Below are 22,502 nucleotides of genomic sequence, written 5' to 3'. Positions count from 1 at the left end.
GATGGTTGTGAGCCACCATGTGGTTGCTGGGAATTGAACTCAGGACCTTTGGAAGAGAAGGCAATGCTCTTAACCACTGAGCCATCTCTCCAGTCCCCCAATTTATTTTTACTTAATACCCAGTCCTCATAAGCAAGACGGGCAGAAAGAGTGTAACAGTCAGAGAAACAGGTAGTGGCTATGAGATTATATCTCCTGGGAATGTCAGAAGGGCCATCAAGTCTCGCCAACATAACTATCTAGACACAATCTTTTCCATAGTTCTTGACTATTCTGTTGTTTGTGTTACCTTATTGTTACTGTGGTGTAGTGGATCCCACCATGAGTCTCATGCATGGTACCACACAAGTACCCTACTACTACACCACACTCCTAGGTCTTCTCTTTTTATTCAGTTCCTTTTTAATTTTTTCTCTCTCTTTGCTTTTTAGTCCTGGTTGTTTCCATTGTCAGTGCTTGAACTGAGATTCCCTCCCCTGCTGTGTCTGAGCAATTGATAATCTTATAAAGCTACACTCTATTTCTGTTAGCTTTATTGATCTATAACACATGTTTTTCTTGTGATTATTTTATACCTGAGTTTCATTAGCCTTATGTGCTTGCATAAGATTTGCTTTGTTCTATTAAAACCTTAAGCATTGGCATCAGAAATATAAAAAGCCCCGTGAATTCTGATCTTGCCATATCGATTCTAGTTATGATTTTATTTATTCTCCATAAATCGCATGTCCTTACCTAACAATATGTCTTGAAATTTTGCTCTTGAAAGGCATACATGATAGGGTGAGTAAAATAATCTGTGGGTATGTGTCAAGAAGAAAAAGCAATGTGTAGTCGCATTCCATGTGAGTCTTGTGGGGAGTCTGAGAACATGAAATGTCAGTTTTGTCAGTGCTTTTCAGTTCTGCTCCCCGAGGTTCATAGGAAGACTCAGGTGGTTGGAATTATGCACTTTCCTCCTTCTTCATAGAAGGCCAAATTGAGATCGGCAGTTCTGAATATTTCAGTTTATTTAAAAACTATTCTTTTTTTCTCTCTTTTCTAGACACCCAACAGAATTACCTGTCTGGTTGTTACTGTGAGATCTTACAGAATCCCTTAATTAAAACTCACAAACCTGTACCCTTTACCACCCATGACTGAGTTTCAGTAAGATGTGTAACTCCTGGGGAGGGGACAGTTTCATAAAATTTTGCCTGTTCCACAAAAGAAAGGTGCATGAGGCATGTAAAGACAGTTTTAATTTCAGTTTATTCTTCTTTACTATTTCCTAAACTGGTTCTAATTTGTGATACAAGTTGCAGTTTTGAAGATAGTTTAAAATTCATGTTATTAAAATATAAATTCAGTGAATCTCTGTAAATGGAGACTGTTCATTTGTTCCTGGCTACCCAGACATGAATAATCACACAGAAACTATATTAACTACAACAATGCTTCGGCATATCCCTAACTACCTCGAAGCAGGAAATTTTAAAGACAGTTCTGCCTATATTAGCAGTTTGTCAGTTACTTTCTTCTGTGTCCTGCAGAATGTCTGGCAGACACCCTGAAGGACTGTCTCACCTTCCTTAGGCAACTTCAGCAGTCATCTCTCTGTGGGTCCTGCATGTCCAATTCACACAGCATACCATAAAGCAGTCAAGGCAAGAGCAGTTTCATGCCCAAGTGACTAAGCAATGACATAAGGAGCCTCTGCTGTGCCCATCTTCCTCTTGAAGTAGCTTAGTGCTGCCAGTAGGAGATGTGTCTTACTGTCATGAAAAGTCCTATGTTCTTAAAACATTTTAAATGCCATATTCTGTAGTCTTTGAAAGGTTTGAAGAATGCCTGTGCTTATCTCAACAACAGAAAGTAAAATGGGACAGCACTCAAGAGGACTGATTGAACACACGGGGCTAATGGAAAAGGAACTTATTACTTTAGGTTTCTGGCAATGCTACTCTGAGGAAATATGTGGTGTTTACAAACATGAATTCTTTCGAATATTAGCTAAAGGGAAAGGGCTTTAACTCTCTCTTTATGGTTTATAAACTACATTTACAACCTTTAAAAAAATCTTTAAAAGATTAAAAGCTATTGGATTATCCTAGGAAAAATTGTCTTTCATCATCTTTACTATCCTGCGTTTTATGGTGAGCACAGCATTAGTGCGGAAGTAAAGTAGTCCAGCTCAAAGCAGTATACAAGGAAGGTAATTCATTTCTGTATTGTGGAGCTACTTTTAGAACATGGTTTTTTTAAAGACATAGGCTACTTCACTTCTTTCTATAAATGGCGGTATATTGTTCCTACATGAGAGGAGAGGATGCCGTAAAGCCTAGTCCATTAGTTTCCCTCTGATCCAGGCTTCTATGTAGTGCCTCTATGAATCCTAGTCTTAATTACTGGGAAGCCGCTCTTCAGTGAGAGATGGAATGAGAGAATAATGACTGATATCACCTTTTTCCTTATAATATCCCAGGGACTTTGGAGTGCAAAATTCTGCAGGCTGCATCTTGTTCTCTGCCATCCTTTCCAACTATAGCAGCGCTTCCTTCCCTCCTCTATCCTTCCAGTCCAGTGTGTCCCTTCCTTCACACATGCTACTCACAGCATAGTTCCTGCCTGTGCATCGGACAGCTTCTGTGTTTTGAGGGTTCTGCCTGAGTTCCGTTCTTTCCCCTCTAAGTTCATTCCTGGTGTCCTTTAGTCAGTAACATTTTCCCTTATTGAACTAGCTATGAAACCGTATATCCTTCTGAAATATTACCCTTCTTTCTTGTTCTATGTTTTTGCAACTGTTTCTGGCCTTCTACCATTTGCTTACATATTTTCATCTTCTAGAATACAAACTTGGGGAGGGCAGATGCTTTCTGTAGTATTAAAATAGTTTGTAGTCATGTTTGCCATACATATTATCTAACTGATATAGTTTCAAAGCAAAATACACTCTCCAGAGCTTATTAATTTAAGAAACACAGGCTTCAAGGAAGTAGTGGATAAGGGATGCTACCTTTTAACTAAACATTGTATTCATTTTACTTTTTCACCGTGTGGAGTGGATCTACATTAGCACTTACGCTCAAATAAGAACTCTTTTACCATTGAGCATATAATAAGATAGGTGTGTACTTTGGGGGAAGATTTTCTCCAGGGTCAGATGTTTTCTGCAATGCTTGGCCAATGTTTATTGAATTAGAAGTACATTTAAATAATGTAGGACACAGCCCCTTTTCATAAAATTGGTTTCTACAGCTGGTTTTGGTACCCTGTCAGGGTTGTGTGGGCTGCAGTCAGGACAGTGACGATGTGGTTTCTCTCATTCTTTTCTTTGAATTATGGTTCTGACGCAATATCTGGTGTGTGTTTCACTCACAGTAAAGCTCTCAGCATATTGGTAGCTTTCCTTCACCCCGCAAAATACTTGAGAAGGTATCCCTCACGGTAAGGAATGTTTGAGAACAAAACAATGTGCCTGGTCTTACTGTCTTGGCATATCCAGAATTCTCAGTAGGTCAGAGACACAGTTCAACTGATGTGTCTTTCTTGGTCAGTACTTCAGAGTTTTAACCCCATGTAAGATTCATTGTGTCCTCCTTCTTCCTACGTATGCAATTAGAATCTCTCCCAAGACCCATTTGGTTGTTCACAAATTTCAAATGTAATTGGGAATGAAGGGAGCATCTATCAGATGGAGTGTGCCATTGTGCTCCACCACCGCCTTCACTGTAGTGACTGCCAGACACTTCAGCTGCAGAGATTTTTCTTTTTTTTCTCTTACATTTTTTCTTTCCCTTTTCCTGGTATGCTGGCTTATCACTTTAAGATCCATGAAACTGATTTTCTTGGATCTTATTCATGGAGGAATTACAAGTGAAACCTACAGCCACATTCCTTGAACTTTATACTGATAATTCAATTACCTCTAAAATTTTGAAAAAAAAATGCCTTTTGAGCCGGGCGGTGGTGGCGCACGCCTTTAATCCCAGCACTCGGGAGGCAGAGGCAGGCGGATCTCTTTGAGTTTGAGGCCAGCCTGGTCTACCAAGGGAGTTCCAGGACAGGCTCCAAAGCTACAGAGAAACCCTGTCTCGAAAAACCAAAAAAAAAAAAAATGCCTTTTACCACTTACGATTTCAAGTTTACAAACAGCCTAACTTATACTTATTTCAATGTTTGGGGGGGGGAATACAAAAGAAGTAATGGTATTTTCTAAATATTCATAGTTATAATTTATTATAGAAAAATGAGACAGACTAATATCAGAATCAGGGAGGGAGGAGAGGTGGCTCTGTGGTTAAGAGCATTTGCTGTTCTTGCAGAGGACCCAAGTTCTGCATCTACATAGTTGTTCAAAACTGACTGTAGTTCCAGTTCCAGGGGATCTGATGTCCCTTTGTGATCTGTGGCCTCGCTGTATGCTCACGGTACTCCTACTTATATGAAGACAAAACATTCATCCACGATAAAAACAAACCTTTAAAATCACCATCAGAAGGAGATGTCTGTGTCAAGGTCCAGAAGATGAGGAACTTGTTTGCTTGCTCTCAGTTCACACATGTTGAAATGGCATCTTTTAATGATGAAAAAACATTTGCCTGTAGATCCATACATTTGGTGTTTCCTGAAACCCTAGCACATGCTAGCTGAATATGGATACTATAAATATCTCAGAGAACACAACTCTTGCTTTTCTGTAGTTTACAATCCACTGAAACAGATTGTCTTCTAGTATAGGCTCACATCTTTCCTAGAAAATTACACACCTATGCTTTTTATATAAATCTTTAAGGTTTTTGTGTATGTATAATTAAAACATAAAACTATCATCATGGAACTTTTAAATGCATTCTTCAACTTCATTAGGAAACAAAAATCATATTTGCAGAAGTACAAACAGGAAAGCTTAGAATCTACTGAGTACCATTACCTCCTTGGGGGTAAAAGGAGATAAGGAAGAAAAAGCAGTGAAGAAATGTCTTAATACTACTGACTTTGCGTTACAGCAATGAAACACTCAAGATACTCACACAAAGAGAAAGGGCTTATGCAGCTCATGTTGGGAAGTACAGAATCCAGGGCAAGAACTATTTGTCTGATCTCTGAGGAGGACAATGGATGATAGTCCATCCTGGCTACAATGCACATAGCAGTTCAAGACTAATGTCTCAAACCAAAGCAGAGGAAAGGAAAATGATCATGGTCCCACCATCCTTCTAGAAGGAATGTTCAGAATGACTCAAGTAATACCACCAGTTCTCTTCAGCAGTACCAGATGAAGTTTTAATCTTAGACCTATTAAAAGAAATTTCAGTACTGAAAGCATAATATCCCATTATTTCTCTCTTTAATTAGCACTTTTTAATAATCAAAACGAATTTATATCCATAAGTCCCAAGTCTCAAAGTCTCTCAACTCTTTCAGCATTGCTCAAAACTCAAAATCAAAGTTATATCTGATATCCAGGAAAATTGTCAGCTGTAAGTCACTATAAATGTAAAATATCAAGTTACATGCATCTAAGACATGGTGGGACCTGTATGAGATAAATATTGCTCCCTGTTCCAGAAGGGAGAGAGCAAGCAGTAGATGGAAGAAGTTGACCCAAGGCTAGACTGGGTGTCAGCAGGCTAAATGCTACATCCTTATGTTGCATCTGTTACATACACATTGGAGACACTGGGTCAAAAGGTGTGTCCTCAAGGGCCTGAGGAGCCCCGCCCCTATTGCTGTGCTGAGTCCAATCACATCATCTTCTGGACTAGTTTCACGTGGTGGTCACAGCTTTCCTCAGCAGCCACTGCAAGCTTCTAGAGTTTCTGATACTACTTTAACTTTATGTTTGCTCACAGCGTTTTCCTCTGCACAACTCCATCAGCAATTTCCTGTGGAGGTTCCTTCGTTGCAGAATACTGCTGTATTCTAAGGCTTGAATAAAGAAAACTCTCTGTAGACCCTTCCATTACCCTAACTCTTGCATTTTTTTTTTACTTGAAAAACTCGATTACATGCTATGTACTTGAGGCTTGCCATCACATAGGCCCAGCTGTAACAGTCTCAGTGTACTTAACCTGCCCAGTGTGCAGTGGAAGGTTTCTGAAATAAATTTCTTACTGTCCTATACCGGGAGTGGGGCATCATTGATGATGTTTGAGATTCATTTATTCATTGCTTTTGGTTAACATCACGGTATGTATGTATGTATGTATGTATGTATGTATGTATGTATGTATGTATGTATTTATTGGTTAGAGGCTGTTCAACCCCATCCTCCTTACCTACAGAAGTGCCATTCCAGTAAACCTTCTTTGTTCTTTTATTCTGTGCAGGCTGCAATATTTCCCAACATTTTTGGCTTGCCTCCTTCTTGGCACTCTAAGTGAGACTTAAACCAGCCAGTTTTCCCCATGCTACAATAATGATGCTTTGCTGTGTTCAATCAACAAGTCTGTTGTTTCGAAATTTAGCCTTCTTAGAGCACACTGACAATGCCCAGAAGAATTCTTATTTTCATATGAAATCTAACCAGGTAGACCTTCACTGTACACATCTATGTATATACAGCACATTTGTATTATCTATTCATAAACTGAGGAGGACCGATGATTCCATAGTCTGTTGTAATGAGTAGTGACAAGGACTGTGGGTATGTAGGTACCTCTCCTGTGTGCTAAGTATGTTTCCATATGTACCCCAATTTACTCAGGAGATCTTGTCTTTTTCTACTTCCCATGGAGATTAGATCTATGTATCTCTTCCAGTTTACTCAGGAGATCTTGTCTTTTTCTACTTCCCATGGAGATTAGATCTATCTATATCTCTCTTAGGGTCTTCATTGTTGTCTGAGTTTTCTGAGATTATGATTTGTGGGCATGTTTTCTTTGCTTTATGTTTAAAACCCACTTATAAGTGAGTATATGTGATACTTGTTTTTCTGGGTCTGGGTTACCTCACTCAGAATGATGTTTTCTAGCTCCATCCATTTGCCTGCAAAATTCAAGATACTGTTATTTTTTTCTACTATGTAGTACTCCATTGTATAAATGCACCCCATTTTCCTTATCCATTCTTTGGTCGAGGGGCATTTAAGTTCTTTCCAGGTTCTGGGTATGAAAAACAATGCTGCTATGAACATAGCTGAGCACATGTCCTTGTGTCACGATTGAGCATCCTTTGGATATATACCCAAAAGTGGTATTACTGGATCTTAGGGAAAGTTGTTTCCTAATTTTCTGCCACACTGACATCCAAAGGGGCTGTACCAGCTATCATTCCTACCAGCAATGCAGGAGTGTTCCTTTACCCCACAACCTCTCCAGCATGTTATCTGCGTTTTTGATCTTGGCCATTCTTACAGGTGTAAGATGGAATCTTAGAGTTGTTTTGATTTGCATTTCTCTGATGACTAAGGATGTTGAACATTTCCTTAAGTGTCTTTCAGCCATTTTAGAATCCTCTGTTGATAGTTCTCTGTTTAGGTCTGTACTCTATTTTTTTTTTATTGGATTATGTGTTCTTTTGATGACCAGTTTCTTGAGTTATTTGTATATTTTGAAGTTTAGATCTCTGTCTGATGTGGGGTTAGTGAAGATCTTTTCCCATCCTGTAGGCTGTCGTTTTGACTTGTTGACCATCTCCTTTGCTTTTCGGTTTCAAGAGGTCCCATTTATTAATTGTTCCTTTCAGTGTCTGTGCTGCTGTGCTTATATTTAGGAAGTGGTCTCCTGTTCCAACGCATTCAGTCTACTTCCTACTTTCTCTTCTGTAAGGTTCAGTGTGGCTGGCTTTATGTTGAGGTCTTTGATTCATTTAGAGTTGAGTTTTGTGTTGGTGATAGGTATTGATCTATTTTCATTCTTCTACATGTTGACATCCAGTTATGCCAGCACCATTTGTTAAATATCCTTTCTTTTTTCCATTTGATATTTTTTGCTTCTTTGTGAAAAATCAGGTGTTTGAAGGTGTGTGGATTAATATTCAGCTTTTCAATTCAGTTCCATTGGTCCTCCTGTCTGTTATTATGCCAATACCAGAATGTTTTCAGTACTGTAGCTCTGTAGTAGAGTTTGAAGTCAGGGATTATGATGCCTCCAAAAATTCTTTTATTGTACAGGATTGTTTTGGCTATCCTGGATATTTTGCTTTTCCATATGGGTTGAGTATTGTTCTTTTGAGGTCTGTGAAGAAATTTATTGGGATTTTGATGGCCATTGCATTAAATCTGTAGATTGCTTTTGGTAAAATTTCTATTTTTACTATGTTAATTCTACCTACCCAAGCGCATGGGAGATCTCTCTACTTTCTGGTGTTTTCTTCAATTTCTTTCTTCAAAGATTTAAAGTTTTGTCATACAAGTCTTCCGCTTTTTTGGCCAGAAGTTCTCTGAGATATTTTATGCCATTTGTGGCTATTGTGATGAGTGATGTTTCTCTGATTTGTTTCTTAACCCAGAAAATGGAACTTTTACAACATAAGAAATTCCGGTTTTAATATTGAAACTTAGTTCTAAGACTTTGAGAAAACTGAAAACCTGCAGAAAATTTCAAAGAATTTCTTGACATCGAAGGTATCATCATATCTCAGTTGTAAGGAAGAACCAGCTCAGCATCCCATGAAGCTACCCAGTTACATATGAATGTCTACTGCCATCTCTGTGGTTCTCTTTCAATCAAATGATCTATCTAAAGGTCATATCATTCAGCTATGTCATGTGTTAATTATAACAACTTATCTGAGCCTGGATTCTCATTGTTTATTCTGTTTGTTTCACTGCTATATGGCACAGTCAGTGGTTGGCCATCTTGGAGTTGAACTCAACAAAACACTTAGTGGTCTTACACCAAGCGACAGTTGAACTTAAAATAAGATTCTTAATTCTCACACATATTAGATGGATTTTCGATGATATCTTCTTTCAGTAAACATGATTATTTATACACTGGATCTCAATTAAAATGCTACATAGGGTATTGTGTAAGCACTTTTAGAGCAGAAAATAGAAATAAACCATCATCATGGAAATTTACTAAATGAGGTGTGGTGGTGTGTGGTGGTGGTGGTGGTGGTGGTGGTGGTGGTGGTGGTGGTGGTGGTGTGTGTGTGTGTGTGTGTGTGTGTGTGTTTGTGTGACTGAGAGAGAGACAGAGAAGACATCAAACTGAAAAGATTTAATGTGTGCATTCATTTTTGGTATGGAAGAAGCTTACATAATTATGTTTATAATTGGCAATGATAAATGTATAAGTGAGATTCTTCAACAAAGGAAAGTGCCATTCATTTGTTTACAAAGCTTTGATTTTGTTTTCTTACAATCATGTAGCCCTTTTCCAGTAAGTCCCTACATTCTATATGAAAATTCCCTATTATATAGAACTAGTTGACACAGCTGTAGATCATGAAGTAATTCTATTATCTTTATCTCAATCTTGTCTTTTGGAGAATTATAGAATAAAGATGTGTTTTTCATGCCTCTAATGTTACAGTAGTACAGAGGCCAGTTTTGTTTCATAATTTTGCCTCTTTCTAGCTCTGGAAAATATTGTAGCATTAAAAATAATATTTACAGCTCATTACACCTGTTATGATACTCAGGTTTATTTATAGAGTGTCATACAACACAACATATGATTAATACAAAACTGTGAAATACTTTCTGGGAAAATAGTGCTATTGGATTTTTACAGAAATTTCCAATTTTTTCCAATACTATATTTTATGGCAAACCATTAAATACTGAAATAGAAATTTATAGTGGAAACATTAGCAACACTCCATTAAAGAAATAAAGACCTATAAATAGAATAGCAAGTGGTTGGAAAAACAATATTCCTTTCAAAATCTATTTAAGAAATAGAATTAATATATGAGACACTATATTTTTTGTATTTTAGCAATTAAATATGGAACTTAATAATTTGTAACTCTGGAATGGATGTTAGATAGCATTTCTCAATTTGTTCATTTCAGTTAAACTAAAGGGACTGATAATCCCAGGTAATGAGGAAAAACATTAAGAATTAGAATTTCTAATTAAAACCACCAGTGACATTACTCCTTGATGTACTAGTTGTGCCCAGCATTGCCAAATTATTCTTTTGCGGGGCAATAGAAAAAAGAAGTGTGCATTCAGTGTTCTCATTTTATGGGTGTTTCTTCATCTCTAACAGCCCAGATGTGGCTACTGTGTGCTTCATTGACAGCATTTCACAAGCCAAAACCCATCAATCAAGCAATGAGTTTTGGCTTGTGAAATGCTGTCAATATATTTTAGGTACTTATATGCCAAAAATTAGTAGTCAATGGCATAATTCATCTATATATTCAGAAAATATTGAAAAGTCATGCAGAAAAATTGTTTATTTGGTCAACTTCTTATAGTGTTTCATGATATAAGCAAGTAACTATTGGAAACATTAGTAACAGTGTGACCATTAGAAGTTCCATAGTATTTTTTACCCAGATGTTAACTGCCATTGCTGTATTTCATGTTTAGTGGAAACTAAATTAGTTTTTTCTCCTTATTTGGGGTGCTGCCTCAGCACACATAGATGCATACATACATCTGTTCATACGTTCATACATTCTTTCATACATACATAGATACATATATACATATGTGTGTTCAAACAGTTTTTAGGAGCACAAGCTTATAAGTTAATAACAAAATGAAATTACTTGAAGTTACTTTAATAAATGTAATAGATTCTGAGTTCAGCTTCCCTCTGGTTAGAGAGAAGAGCTGTATGTAAATCTAGTAAAGACCTAAAAAGGTCCTCGTAGCTCCTGTATTACTAATCCTGAGGCTATGCATCAAGAAAGAAGATTTAAATTAGTAGATGTCCTCTACATGCAGAAAACCTTCTGAGACACTTGAAGGTTCTAGCTAGTTAACATGGCAAAAGAAAAATCCCTGTTCATTACCACATAATGGGACAGTTATTTCCATGTCCAAAGTAAGAAAAAAAATACAGCACTGTAAGCAAGCAGTACCCAATCTGTGCTTTATTATCTATATTTTCTACCATATTATGTGTTTATCGTAGTGGGTGAGCATTTTCTTTTTCTGAACATAATTCCAGATTTGTCTAACCATAACATTTTAGTGTAAACTAATCAACATTTTAACCACTGAAGTCCAGTTTTCTTCCATGTATTTCATTTGTATTATACTATGTATATTTAATTGTGAATTCTGGAAGTCTGAATATTAATAGGTAGATTAATGTACAGTAGATTTTTTATAGCTGACAGTAAGGTGGAACAGTGTAATTGATTATGATTTTCTCAGTCTTATGAGACTTTCCTTTATAATGATAAGCATTTAAGTAATTTCTCTTCCTTGTACATTGGAATGTAGGCTACTCTGACCTTAAAAACATGTCAAAAGGCCTGTGTATTTGCCTATGCTTGACTACCTCCTCGTCTGACTCTTTGTAGGGCGATATTCAGCAGTTCTTGATCACGGATGATCCCAAGGCAGCTTATGACTACTGTGAGCATTACAGCCCAGACTGTGACTCAACATCGAAGGCTGCTGCTCAAGCTCAGGAGCCACAGATAGACGAGGTGAGGATGCAGGGCACAGGAGGCCCTCAGGTCCAGAGGTGGGGCTGTGACCTCCATTTAAAGCATATTGACCCAGTTTAATTAAACTATATTTTCAATTAAGAGTTCTTGAATATTTTGAGAAGAATATAGTACTTTATTTTTTTCACAGTTAATTACTTAACACTGTATTTCAGCTCTTTGCCTTAAACAGTTAAAACCTCTTACTATGGGGAGAACATGTTTTATGATGTAATGGCTATTTCTCGACTTTTGGTATTTCATACTGAATGAAGAGACAAAAACTGATATTGGTCTTGAAAATTTTAGGCCCTGTTATATAATCAGAAGCTTATTTATCTTTTAATTTTCAAAAAATATTTCTTTTCTCATAGGCAAGTAGACAAATCAAACCGGAAATTGTTGGTGCTTTAATTTATATTAGAAGTATTGTTTTTGTTTTAACATAATGTGAAACATTTTTGAGATTATATAATTACATTTCCCACCTTCCCTTTCCTCTTTCCTCGCTCTCCCATGTACTCCCCTCAACTCCCTTTCAAATACATATCCATAGACTACACATTGGTCCTGGATGCCAATTGGTGTTTTATTTTCTGAGAAAACTATCTTTTCACATTTATTTTCTGAAAACTAAGGGATTCAAACTGTGAAAGGGAATTTGAGTTTTGAGATCAAAAGTCTATTTTAAAAATACCTCACGTAGCCGGGCGATGGTGGCGCACGCCTTTAATCCCAGCACTCGGGAGGCAGAGGCAGGCAGATCTCTGTGAGTTCGAGACCAGCCTGGTCTACAGAGCTAGTTCCAGGACAGGCTCCAAAACCACAGAGAAACCCTGTCTCGAAAAACCAAAAAGAAAAAAAAAAAAAAAAACCCAAAAAGAACCTCAAGTAGTGTATATGTTGCTTTTAAAATCTACACGATTTGATGCAATGTTTTGAATTTATACTACTCAGAATAAATGGGCAATTTTGTTTTATTGTTATAACTAATACAAAATGTTTTGGTTTTTATAATTCAGAGTTGCAAAATTTTCACAGTATTTAACTTGTAATGTATCCTAGTGAATTCTGTTGTCCAAATCTTTTCCACAATTTAACATTAGTACCTTTTTTGAAATCAGGCTAGTCTTCAGAGCCAGCAGCAAGACCAGTATGAAAGAGTTAAGGAAAATTACTTGAATGTTTTGCTTGAATATTGTTCAACTGGATTATTCTTTTATATCCTTATGACTAACTAAATATAGTTTTGGTGGTTTTAATGGAGAAAAAACATTATGTTAGGGTTAGTCTCTATAGCTGATATGTCAAGTGTCTCAGTATTTCTGCATTCAAAACTAATGATATTTATTTGACAGTTGCCACTTTTATAAGTAAAATAAAATGTTATAGCAAATACATGGTTCTACTTAGTAGAAGAAGAGAAGCAGGTGTTCTGTGGAGCCATGATTGACAGCTTATAAAATAGTGTGTCAACAGTGAAAAGTTTTAGTTTAATTTTTTTGAGGAAGAATTACTCTTACTCCCCCCAATTAGCTACACTTATACTTTAATGAATTAAACATTTTATATTAATCCTAAAAAATAAAAATAAGCGATTTTTATTATAATTTTCAATGGTAGCCATTAAATGTGTCATTATATACTAAATGTGTATTTTCCTAGTTAATTTTCAGGTAGTCTGCCTAAAAAAATATCAAAGCAATGTCATCTTTTCAAGTCTAAACATAAAGTGTAATATGGAACATGGCTCAGTACATTGTTTAATATTCCATTAATATATTTGTGAACTTCCCTAGGTAAGGTGACTTAAATATGTATTTTTTTCTACCTCTTTTTCCCTCACGTAACACATCTAATCCATTCTAAACTCATCTGTGTGTGCTAATGCTGCAGTTCCATCCTCATCATGGGATGAGAGATGTACTCTCTAGATAGATTCCCATTCAGAATAAACATCTTCCCTCAGCAGTGGGTTTACATTGCCTGATACAGAAGCATAAGTGATATTAAGATTATGTCTCATTCTCATCATGTTAAATTTTCTTCCTGACTTACAGGCAATTGTAAGAAATTAGATATCAACGTTCTGTAGCTCTATATGGTTGTTTTTTTCTTTTTCTTTTCATATTAGGAAACCTAACTTGCTAACATGGATGTCTCCCACCATCTTTTTGTTAGTGTCTGTTGTCAATGACAGTTCTCATCAAGGCATAGGATTTTATGACTTCTCTATTTTTTTCTCCTAAACAAAACAGTGAGTAAAAAAATTTCAGAAACCTCATCTTCAGCGCAGTTCCAGATTTCCCCTGGAGTATTCATGGAGTAAATTTATCTGTCACAGCACGCTTTTGTTTTTTTTTTTGTGTGACTTTTTAGTTATTATTCTTGTTTTTTACTTTTTATTTTTTCATTTGTTTTTCTTTTATTTTATTTGATTCTCCTCTCCATACAGTACACCCTATTACAGTTTCCCAGCCCTTTACACTTTCCAGTTCCTTACCACTTTCCTGCCCCTTTGGATCTACTCCAATTCCACCTCTTATTGAAAAAATGGGTCTGTAAGAGATAAAACTAAATATGATAAAATAAAATGCAGCAAGATGAAGCAAAAATAATATATTGAAGTTGAACACAGCAACGCAACATGAGGAAAGGAGTCTGAAGAGCAGGTATAAGTGTAGGAGATCCACATGTTCCCACAGCCAAGCAATCCATAAAATTACCCAGCTAAAAACCATATTAAATAGACAGAGGACCTAGTGCTGACCCATGTAGGCCATGTTCTTGCTGACTGAGTATCTGTGAGCCCAGATGAATCTTGCTTAGTTGAATCAGATGGCTTTGTTCTCCCATATCCCTGTCTTACACTGTCCCCACTGTCCCTCTAACCTCCTCTTATGGGGGAATTATCAAAGCCCTTAGCAGAGGGACCTGATTGAGTCCTCTTATTTAATAGATTATTTCTCTGCATAATATCTGGCTGTGGGTATCTGCATCTGTTCCCATCTGATGCCAGAGGCGGTCTCTCCAGTGATGACTGGATATGACAGAGATCTATGTATATAACAGAATTATCATTGGAGCAATTTCATGATACTTTTTGTTTTGTTTTAGTTTTGTTTTTGAGACTAATTGTGGTTGTTTTTACCCGAAGTCACTGGGCTATTTAGTCTCCTGCTCTTAGTCACCCAAGCAGTGTTGGATATGGCTTCCTCCCATGGAGTGGATCTTAAGTCAGTCAGGCACTGGTTGGTCACTCCTACCTGTTCTCTTCCTCCACTGCCTTAGCATATTCTGCAGAGAGGACAGATTGGAGATCAAACGTTTTGTAACTGGGTTAGTATCGATGCCTCTCCTTAGTGTAGCCTGTGCCAGTACCAAAGAAACCAGAACATAAGGGTGACGGCTCCGTGTAAGCACCAGCGTGACTTCCCTATGTTCAATGTGTTGTGTAGATGTGGTCCTCAGCAATGGAGTACCACTTTTAGTTTTCCAGATATCAACCCTTTGTCCTAGCAACAGCCTGGGTTGTTTGGGGATTTCTATGAAACCCTCCTTAGTCAACAACTCAATTGAATGTAACCCAGTCTCATCCCTAGAAGCCTTGCCTAGATACTAGAGATGGACATCTGAGACTCTCTCTATATTCCGCACTCCTAGGAGTTCTCATTAGGATCACCTCCATACATTACAGGAGGCTTCAACTGCACTAGGTTTCCACAGCACCCACCACTCAAATGTCCCCAATTCCAGCCCTGTCTCTACTCCCTCCCTCCCTCTCATCTCACTACACACCTGACCTCTGGTGCTTCCATCCATACCCAGCTCCATTCCTCCTGTAAAATCCATTTTATTTTCCCCTCCCAGGGTTTCAGGACTTTTCATTGATCACAACCAGTACTTCTCTATACCTATTTTCAGGATATTTCAAAATTCCTTAGTGAGAAGTGAAATGTATTCTCCAAAGTATGTTGTACAGCTTCATGTAAACAAAGAATCATTTATGTATGCTAAATAGTGTTGTTGTTTTTTAAAGAAGTGCCTAGGCAGGTAGTAAAATAATGAGACTACAAGGAGCAGTCTTTTTGATTGACTCTTGAGTTATCCCCTGAGAAAGATATGTTCCACTGCTTGATGAAGCATACTTACCAGTTGCTTTACTTCTCCTGTGAGAATTCTGGCAGTTCTAATTTGCAGAAAGATCCAGGAGTAGAGAGAATTATGAAGATTGAAAGACATTTTTTCTTTCAGCAGAAACTTGACATAAATTAATTACTCTGATAAATATTGACAAGCATTTACAAATTCATCTTCATATCCCAGAACTTAGCCTAAATGCTCTCTTAATAATCAAACTTAAAAATAACTTTTCATTGTTTTACTGATTGTTCTTTTATTTTTATTGTATAATTTTGTATTTTATTGTATTATTTAGTTTTTATTGTATAATTTAATTAGATTTAAAACTGTAAACAAAAAATGACCTGCAAATATTTCTTGGTTTTTATATTTTATTTTAAGCCAGTCATATGTATACTCAATATTTTATATTCCCACATGAGTGATGGTAACTACAGAAGCATTATTCTTTGGTGCGTTGTTCTTACTTAACACTTACATAAATGTCTGACATGGTGGTTACATAATTGTAACCAAGAAATTGCATGGTGGAGGCATAAATATCAAGAGCTCAATGCCATATTTGGGTGCACAGCAAGTTTGAGGCCAGATTGAGGACTCTCTCTCTCTCTCTCTCTCTCTCTCTCTCTCTCTCTCTCTCTCTCTTTCTCTTTATATATATATATATATGCACATACATATATTCATATACATATATGCATACAGACATACATGTATGGAAAGTCTCTATGTATAGAAAGGATATACACATATGATATCTGCATATAATATATATATTTATGTATATGAAGTATATATAGACTTTTGTTGTGTATATATAGATCTCTATATTTAGAAACATATACTCTCTATATAAGTATGTTCTATGTATATGCTTTATTTATAAACTTTCCATATATATGTATATGTTTTTATATATACATAGATTTTCCATATATGTATATATATTATATATGGAGAGAGACAGAAATTTTTCTAGTAGCTGTAGATTTTTAATTAACTCATGTAGGTACAAAAGGTATTTAAGTGTGTTTTCTATACACATTCTAAATATTAAAAACAAAATTAAAATTTTCATAAAGATTGCTTTGTAGATGAATACACTGTCCTCCTCCTCATCCCATAAATAGGTTGTGGTTGATATTGGGAAATACACTTGGTCCCCAATTAAATTTTTATTACAGAAATATCTAAGGTACAATGTTGTAAATTTAGTTCAAATATTTTAAGATTTGCAAACATTGGCCACTAAATCCAGCAGAAAAATAATAACAATGATGGAAATGATTTGTTAATTGAGGTATACCTATCTTTGAAAATGTAATACTTGAGTAGTTCTCATGTTCATTTAGATTTTAGCTTAGAGCAACAGGCAGGTAGAAGTAAAATGACCCTTTCACAATGCCTAAGACAATTGGCTATCACTGATATTTACATTATGACTCACAGAAGTAGCAAAATTACAGTTATGAATTATCAATGAGATAATTTTATGGTTGGGGGTCTCCACAACAAGAGGAACTGTATGAAAGGGTCACAGCATTAGGAAAGTGGAGAACCACTGGTTTAAAGAAAATGAGAGAATTGGGAACAAATTTTAAGTCTATATTTTCCAAATACAGTCATATATATTTCACGTATATTTTCCAGTTTCCCATGACAGATGTGGACATCTCATATTTTCATGAGACTGTTCTTTATGTTTTTGTTTTTCACCATATTATTTATTGAGAAAGCATACTTATTGAAACACTGTCTTTTTTAGTCTTATCTTCACCATGCTTGTGTTCGAATCCAGTGCCTGCTGAGTGCTTGTCCAATTAGCTACAGCCCCAGAGAAATTACTATTTTTAGAGGGAGATATTTCACTGCAGATTTTTATGAATCAAAATTAGACTGGATATTTAACAACCATGTCCATAACAATAATCCTATCTTTGAATTAATATTTACTCTTTAATAAAAGTTTGAATCATTATTCAAAACTTTTATTTTTTCACAGCCCTAACCACTTGTTCTGTTCTTAAAAAGCTTGCTTGATAACTCCGATGTCATTAGATTCTATGTACAATAGAATAATTTGCATGTTTAATCCCAGATCTCTCTTAACATTTACTTTGAGTAAAGGTTAAGCAGATGATCTCCACTCTGTTAATAATATTACTTGCAACTAACCAAATTGCCCAATATTTTTTCCTTTGTGACGTAGTATGCTCCCGAGGATATAATCGAGTATGACTATGAGTATGGAGAATCAGACTATAAAGAGATTGAGAGTATAACAGAGACACCCACTGTCACTGAAGAAACAATAGCCCAAACAGAGGTAAACCCAACTGTCTGTTGTATGTGATGCTCCACTCTGTCCTTCCTCAGATGCACCCCATACCTGTCTCGGACTTCTGTGTTAATCATGGATTTGACTCAACAGAGGCTGCCCTGAGGATTGCTGACCATTTTGACATCTGCACTTCCTCCCTTTCGTCCGTGGTCTTTGCTTCCTTTCTCATTTTCCATTCCGTCTTTCATGACATTTTACAGAAAAAGAAATCCAATTACACAAAGAAGAAGAGGACTTTGACCACTAGCTCAAAGAAAAAGTCTAAAAAGTTCACATCCCCCAAATCTGAAAAATATGCATCCAAGAAGAAGAAGCGTTACCCAGCAACAGCCAATGCCAAACTAGGGGTCCAGGTAGTCAGAAAAAAAAGCAATCAAGATCTCTCCTAGATGTGATGGAAGATCTCTGATGAGTCTTAGTCTTAACCCAATTAGACCAATTCCAATTTGGCTAACACTCTAATTCAATTAATTCGTGATTTTCATGTACTTGAGGTTACTTTGCAAATTTCCTAACTTTCTTTCTTCTGAATTTATCATCAGGCAAATATTGTGGATGATTTTCAAGACTACAATTACGGAACAATGGAAACTTACCAGACAGAGTCTCCTAGGCGCTTATCAGGATCTAATGAGGTAATCCATTTAGGCAGCAAAAATCACCCTGTGGCTTTCAAAATATGTAATGTTTGGGTGGATTTTTCTTGGAGAAGCATCTCAGTCACTGAGAACTTTGAGTTGTCATTCTTAGAGAAACAGAGTCATTAGTTCGTGAGTACAAAACATTCTGCGTTTACAGTTGATGTCAATTCAGGATTTACATGACACTTTGCTTCACGCAAATTCCATCATCACCAAACTGAATTGGCTACTATCATTTTCTGTATCGCTCCTACAGCTGAGCAAGCTTCTGTAACATCCTATGAAGAGTATTCACAGCATGATCCTTCCAAGAGAAGAATCCTCTGGTGTGAGAATTGTATCAACAGCTGATACAATTAGCTTCTTATTGCATGGGAATACTCACTGTTCATTCTGATGACAGCAAGGATTTTAGATTCCAATAACTTTAAATTTTAAAATATCTTTATAATATTAATGTTAATTATGATTAAAATAATATTATTTATGCATTTGATTGTTTTCCATGAAAGTATTCCAAGACAGGTAGGTCTGATTAGGTCCTCTTAAATTTTATTTTTATTTTTTTTATTTTTTTTTGATCAACATTTTTTTTTATTTTTTTTTATTTTATTGAGAAAAGGGAAAAAAAACAAGTTTCCACCTCCTCCCAGCCTCCCATTTCCCTCCCCCTCCTCCCACCCTTCCCCCCTCCCACCCTTCTCCCCCTCCCCCCACTCCTCTCCCCCTCCCTCTCCAGTCCAATGGGCAGTCAGGGTTCCCTGCCCTGTGGTAAGTCCTAGGTCCTCCCCCTTCCGTCTATATTTAGGAAGGTTAACATCCAAACTGGCTAGGCTCCCGCAAAGCCAGCACATTAAGTAGGATCAAAACCCCGTGCCATTGTCCTTAGCTTCTCATCAGTCCTCATTGTTCGCCATGTTCAGAGAGACCAGTTATATCCCATGCTTTTTCCGTCACAGTCCAGCTGGCCTTGGTGAGCTCCCAATAGATCAGCTCCACTGTCTCAATGGGTGGGTGCACCCCTCGTGGTCCCGACTTCGTTGCTCATGTTCTCCCTCCTTCTGCTCCTCATTGGGACCTTGAGAGCTCAGTCCAGTGCTCCAGTGTGGGTCTATATCTCTAACGCCATCCATCACCAGATGAAGGTTCTATGATGATATGCAAGATATTCGTCAGTGTTGCTATAGGATAGGGTCATTTCAGGTTCTTTATCCTCAGCTGTCCAGGGAACTAACTGGGGACCTCGGCTTGGGCTCCTGGGAGCCGCTCTAGGTTCAAGGCTCTTGCCAACCCTAAGGTGGTTCCCTTATCTAAGAATTGAACTTCCGTGCTCCCTTATCCAACCTTCCTTTATCCCAATCCTCCTTTTTCCCCAAGTTCCCCCCATCCTCCCCTTCTGCCTTATCTCTCCCCATCTCCCCTTACCCCCCTCCCACCCCACCCCCAAGATCCCAATTTTCTCCCAGGCAATTTTGTCTATTTCCCATAGCCAAGAGGATAACTATGAGTTTTTCCTTTGGTTCACCTTCTTACTTAGCTTCTTTAGGATCACCATTGTAGACTCCGTGACCCTTATTTATGGCCAATTATGAGTGAGTACATCCCATATTCATCTTTTTGGTATATATTTTAATCATAAAATAACAATCAATAAAAATTCAGTTAATTACCATTAAATATTTTCCTCCTATTATTTATATTATTATTCAGTGAATGAGCATTTGGTAAGTGTAAGCAATTTAATTATTTTAAGCTTATATTTGTCCCAATGAAATATAATTATAATACAAACACATTCTTTAGCATTATAAGTATTTAGGGTGTGAATAGATTTAAATTTACCTTGTCCCAGTTGTCTCATGAGATGTTACAACAGCTCAACATGTTGACTTTCTTATTTGAATTCATTCCGGGTCTTCTACTTCAGTGCTAAGAACATGATTTCATTATAGGGGAGATCTTCCATATTTAAGAGTACTATTTTATGATGTTGGACTTTTTTTACACTTAACACAGTAATGTTCCAGTAATGAATTTACATGTCTTTTCATTCTCATAATTTTCTATACTACTACTTATTTAGTATATATTACTCTACTGTTGGTCTTTGAGAACAAATTTGTAAATGTTCCTTATTTAATTTGAACTTGATTACAATCATAGAGCATGATAATAATGGCACTTTCTAATGGAAGAATATTTTCCATTGGTACTAATGTTTAACTGACAGGACTGAGTATCAAATTACATGACGCATCTTTGTAACAAAGATATGCTTTAGCATATTATCCAATAATATGTGAAAATTAAGCAAATATTTAGCTTTATGCTTGATTTATTTGTTCAGATCTTACACTCTAAAGTGATCTCACTAAAGAACACATTCCTTTAAGTGAGAGTAAACACACATGCTGACGCCGTGTGCCATGTGAATGTTTGCCATTGGTGGGGGAAGGTGCTTTGAAAGCAATATTTCTTTGTACATATCAGTGTATGTACAAGTATATTTCTTTCAGCGGTACTCAGCAGACTCTACCCAGGCTCTGGTCTTGTTTGAGTAGTCAGCGCTCTTCACGTCACAAGCCATTAAGCTGTAGTCACAGATGCTTGCCTTGCTTTGCTAACAGTCAACTTCATGTTCTCCAATTCCCTGCAACTTAACTGACTAGCCCAATCCAGTTGAAGAAGGTTTCACTGAAGAGTATCTAACTGGAGAGGATTATGATGTCCAGAGAAACATTTCTGAGGATGTTCTGTATGGAAACAAAGGAGTAGACGGCAGGGACTCTGATCTGCCGGTAGATGGAGATTTAGGCGAATATGATTTTTATGAATACAAGGAATATGAAGAAAGGACAACAACCTCCCCTAATGAAGAATTTGGCCCAGGTGTCCCAGCAGAAACTGATTTTACAGAAACAAGTGTAAGTCAGCATGAGGCTCTGTGCCCTGTCTGTGTCTTGGGGATGTGTCTGTGTTCATTCTGATGTGTTTTCAGGTTTAAAATGGAGTTGAGTTCTTATGTCAGTTGTGGACACTGATCATAGCTACATAGCCATGATGGATTCGTCTAGAGTGGGAGCTGACAGCTATTGTGTCTTGGGCTTTCACTGCAGTCTTCAGTTTAAAATATTGTAAATAGAATTGTACCTCAAATCAAATTTCTCATCATTGATACATTTATATAATTTTGTCATTATTTTTCTGAACAACAGCTCTAATTTTTTACTTTATATTACGTTCTACATTTGATTTGGTGACATTTCTAATGTCTTATAGCATTTTTGAGGATACAAATGCATTTAAGTTTCTGTAACACAAACTGAAAGAAGTAATGATTTGTTCGTACTCAAACAATGTTCATGTGGATTTGGCAGTATTGATATCTTTAATGTTTCTTTTGTGAAATGATCACATTTGAAAGAGTTGTTTTAAGTGTTGCTAGATGGTTAAATTATTTTTTCTTAAAAATTGAAAAATTACTTCATTTATTGAGAGGTATTTTGACCACATTTCTTTTCACTCAATAGATAAATGGCCATGGTGCATATGGAGAGAAAGGGCAGAAGGGGGAACCGGCTGTGGTTGAACCTGTAAGTGTGTTTAATATGTTCAGAAATTGCTAAACTGTTTAATTTATGAACTACCATCACCAAAAGTCATTGTGTAATGCCCATGCATTTTCAATGATAATTATAATAGTTCTAATTTAACATAAATAGGTGAATGGGCAGTTTTTCTGAGCAGCAAATTTTCAGTAAAATAAAAAATATATACATTTATGGAGTATTGCATTTTGAAAGTAGCTGATATTTTTCTGGTTCAATACT

General features: G+C 36.6%; 1 protein-coding gene across 2 annotated transcripts in view; it reads left to right on the top strand.

Moving 5' to 3' along the window:
- Positions 1 to 22,502, top strand: part of Col11a1 (collagen type XI alpha 1 chain) — a 171,795-nt gene that overhangs the window by 40,983 nt on the left and 108,310 nt on the right. The window contains exons 6-11 of one of the 2 annotated variants that reach the window (XM_026778271.1): positions 11,419 to 11,547; positions 17,900 to 18,016; positions 18,232 to 18,384; positions 18,574 to 18,666; positions 21,342 to 21,596; positions 22,203 to 22,265. In XM_026778271.1, the coding sequence (XP_026634072.1) occupies positions 11,419 to 11,547; positions 17,900 to 18,016; positions 18,232 to 18,384; positions 18,574 to 18,666; positions 21,342 to 21,596; positions 22,203 to 22,265 (810 nt within the window). The remainder of the gene's footprint in view (positions 1 to 11,418; positions 11,548 to 17,899; positions 18,017 to 18,231; positions 18,385 to 18,573; positions 18,667 to 21,341; positions 21,597 to 22,202; positions 22,266 to 22,502) is intronic. The other variant, XM_005371661.3, reaches the window with a different exon arrangement.

The sequence above is a fragment of the Microtus ochrogaster genome, unplaced genomic scaffold (assembly GCF_000317375.1).
Source record: "Microtus ochrogaster isolate Prairie Vole_2 unplaced genomic scaffold, MicOch1.0 UNK119, whole genome shotgun sequence".
Lineage (NCBI taxonomy): Eukaryota > Metazoa > Chordata > Mammalia > Rodentia > Cricetidae > Microtus > Microtus ochrogaster.
This window is presented reverse-complemented; position numbering and strand designations above follow the sequence as displayed.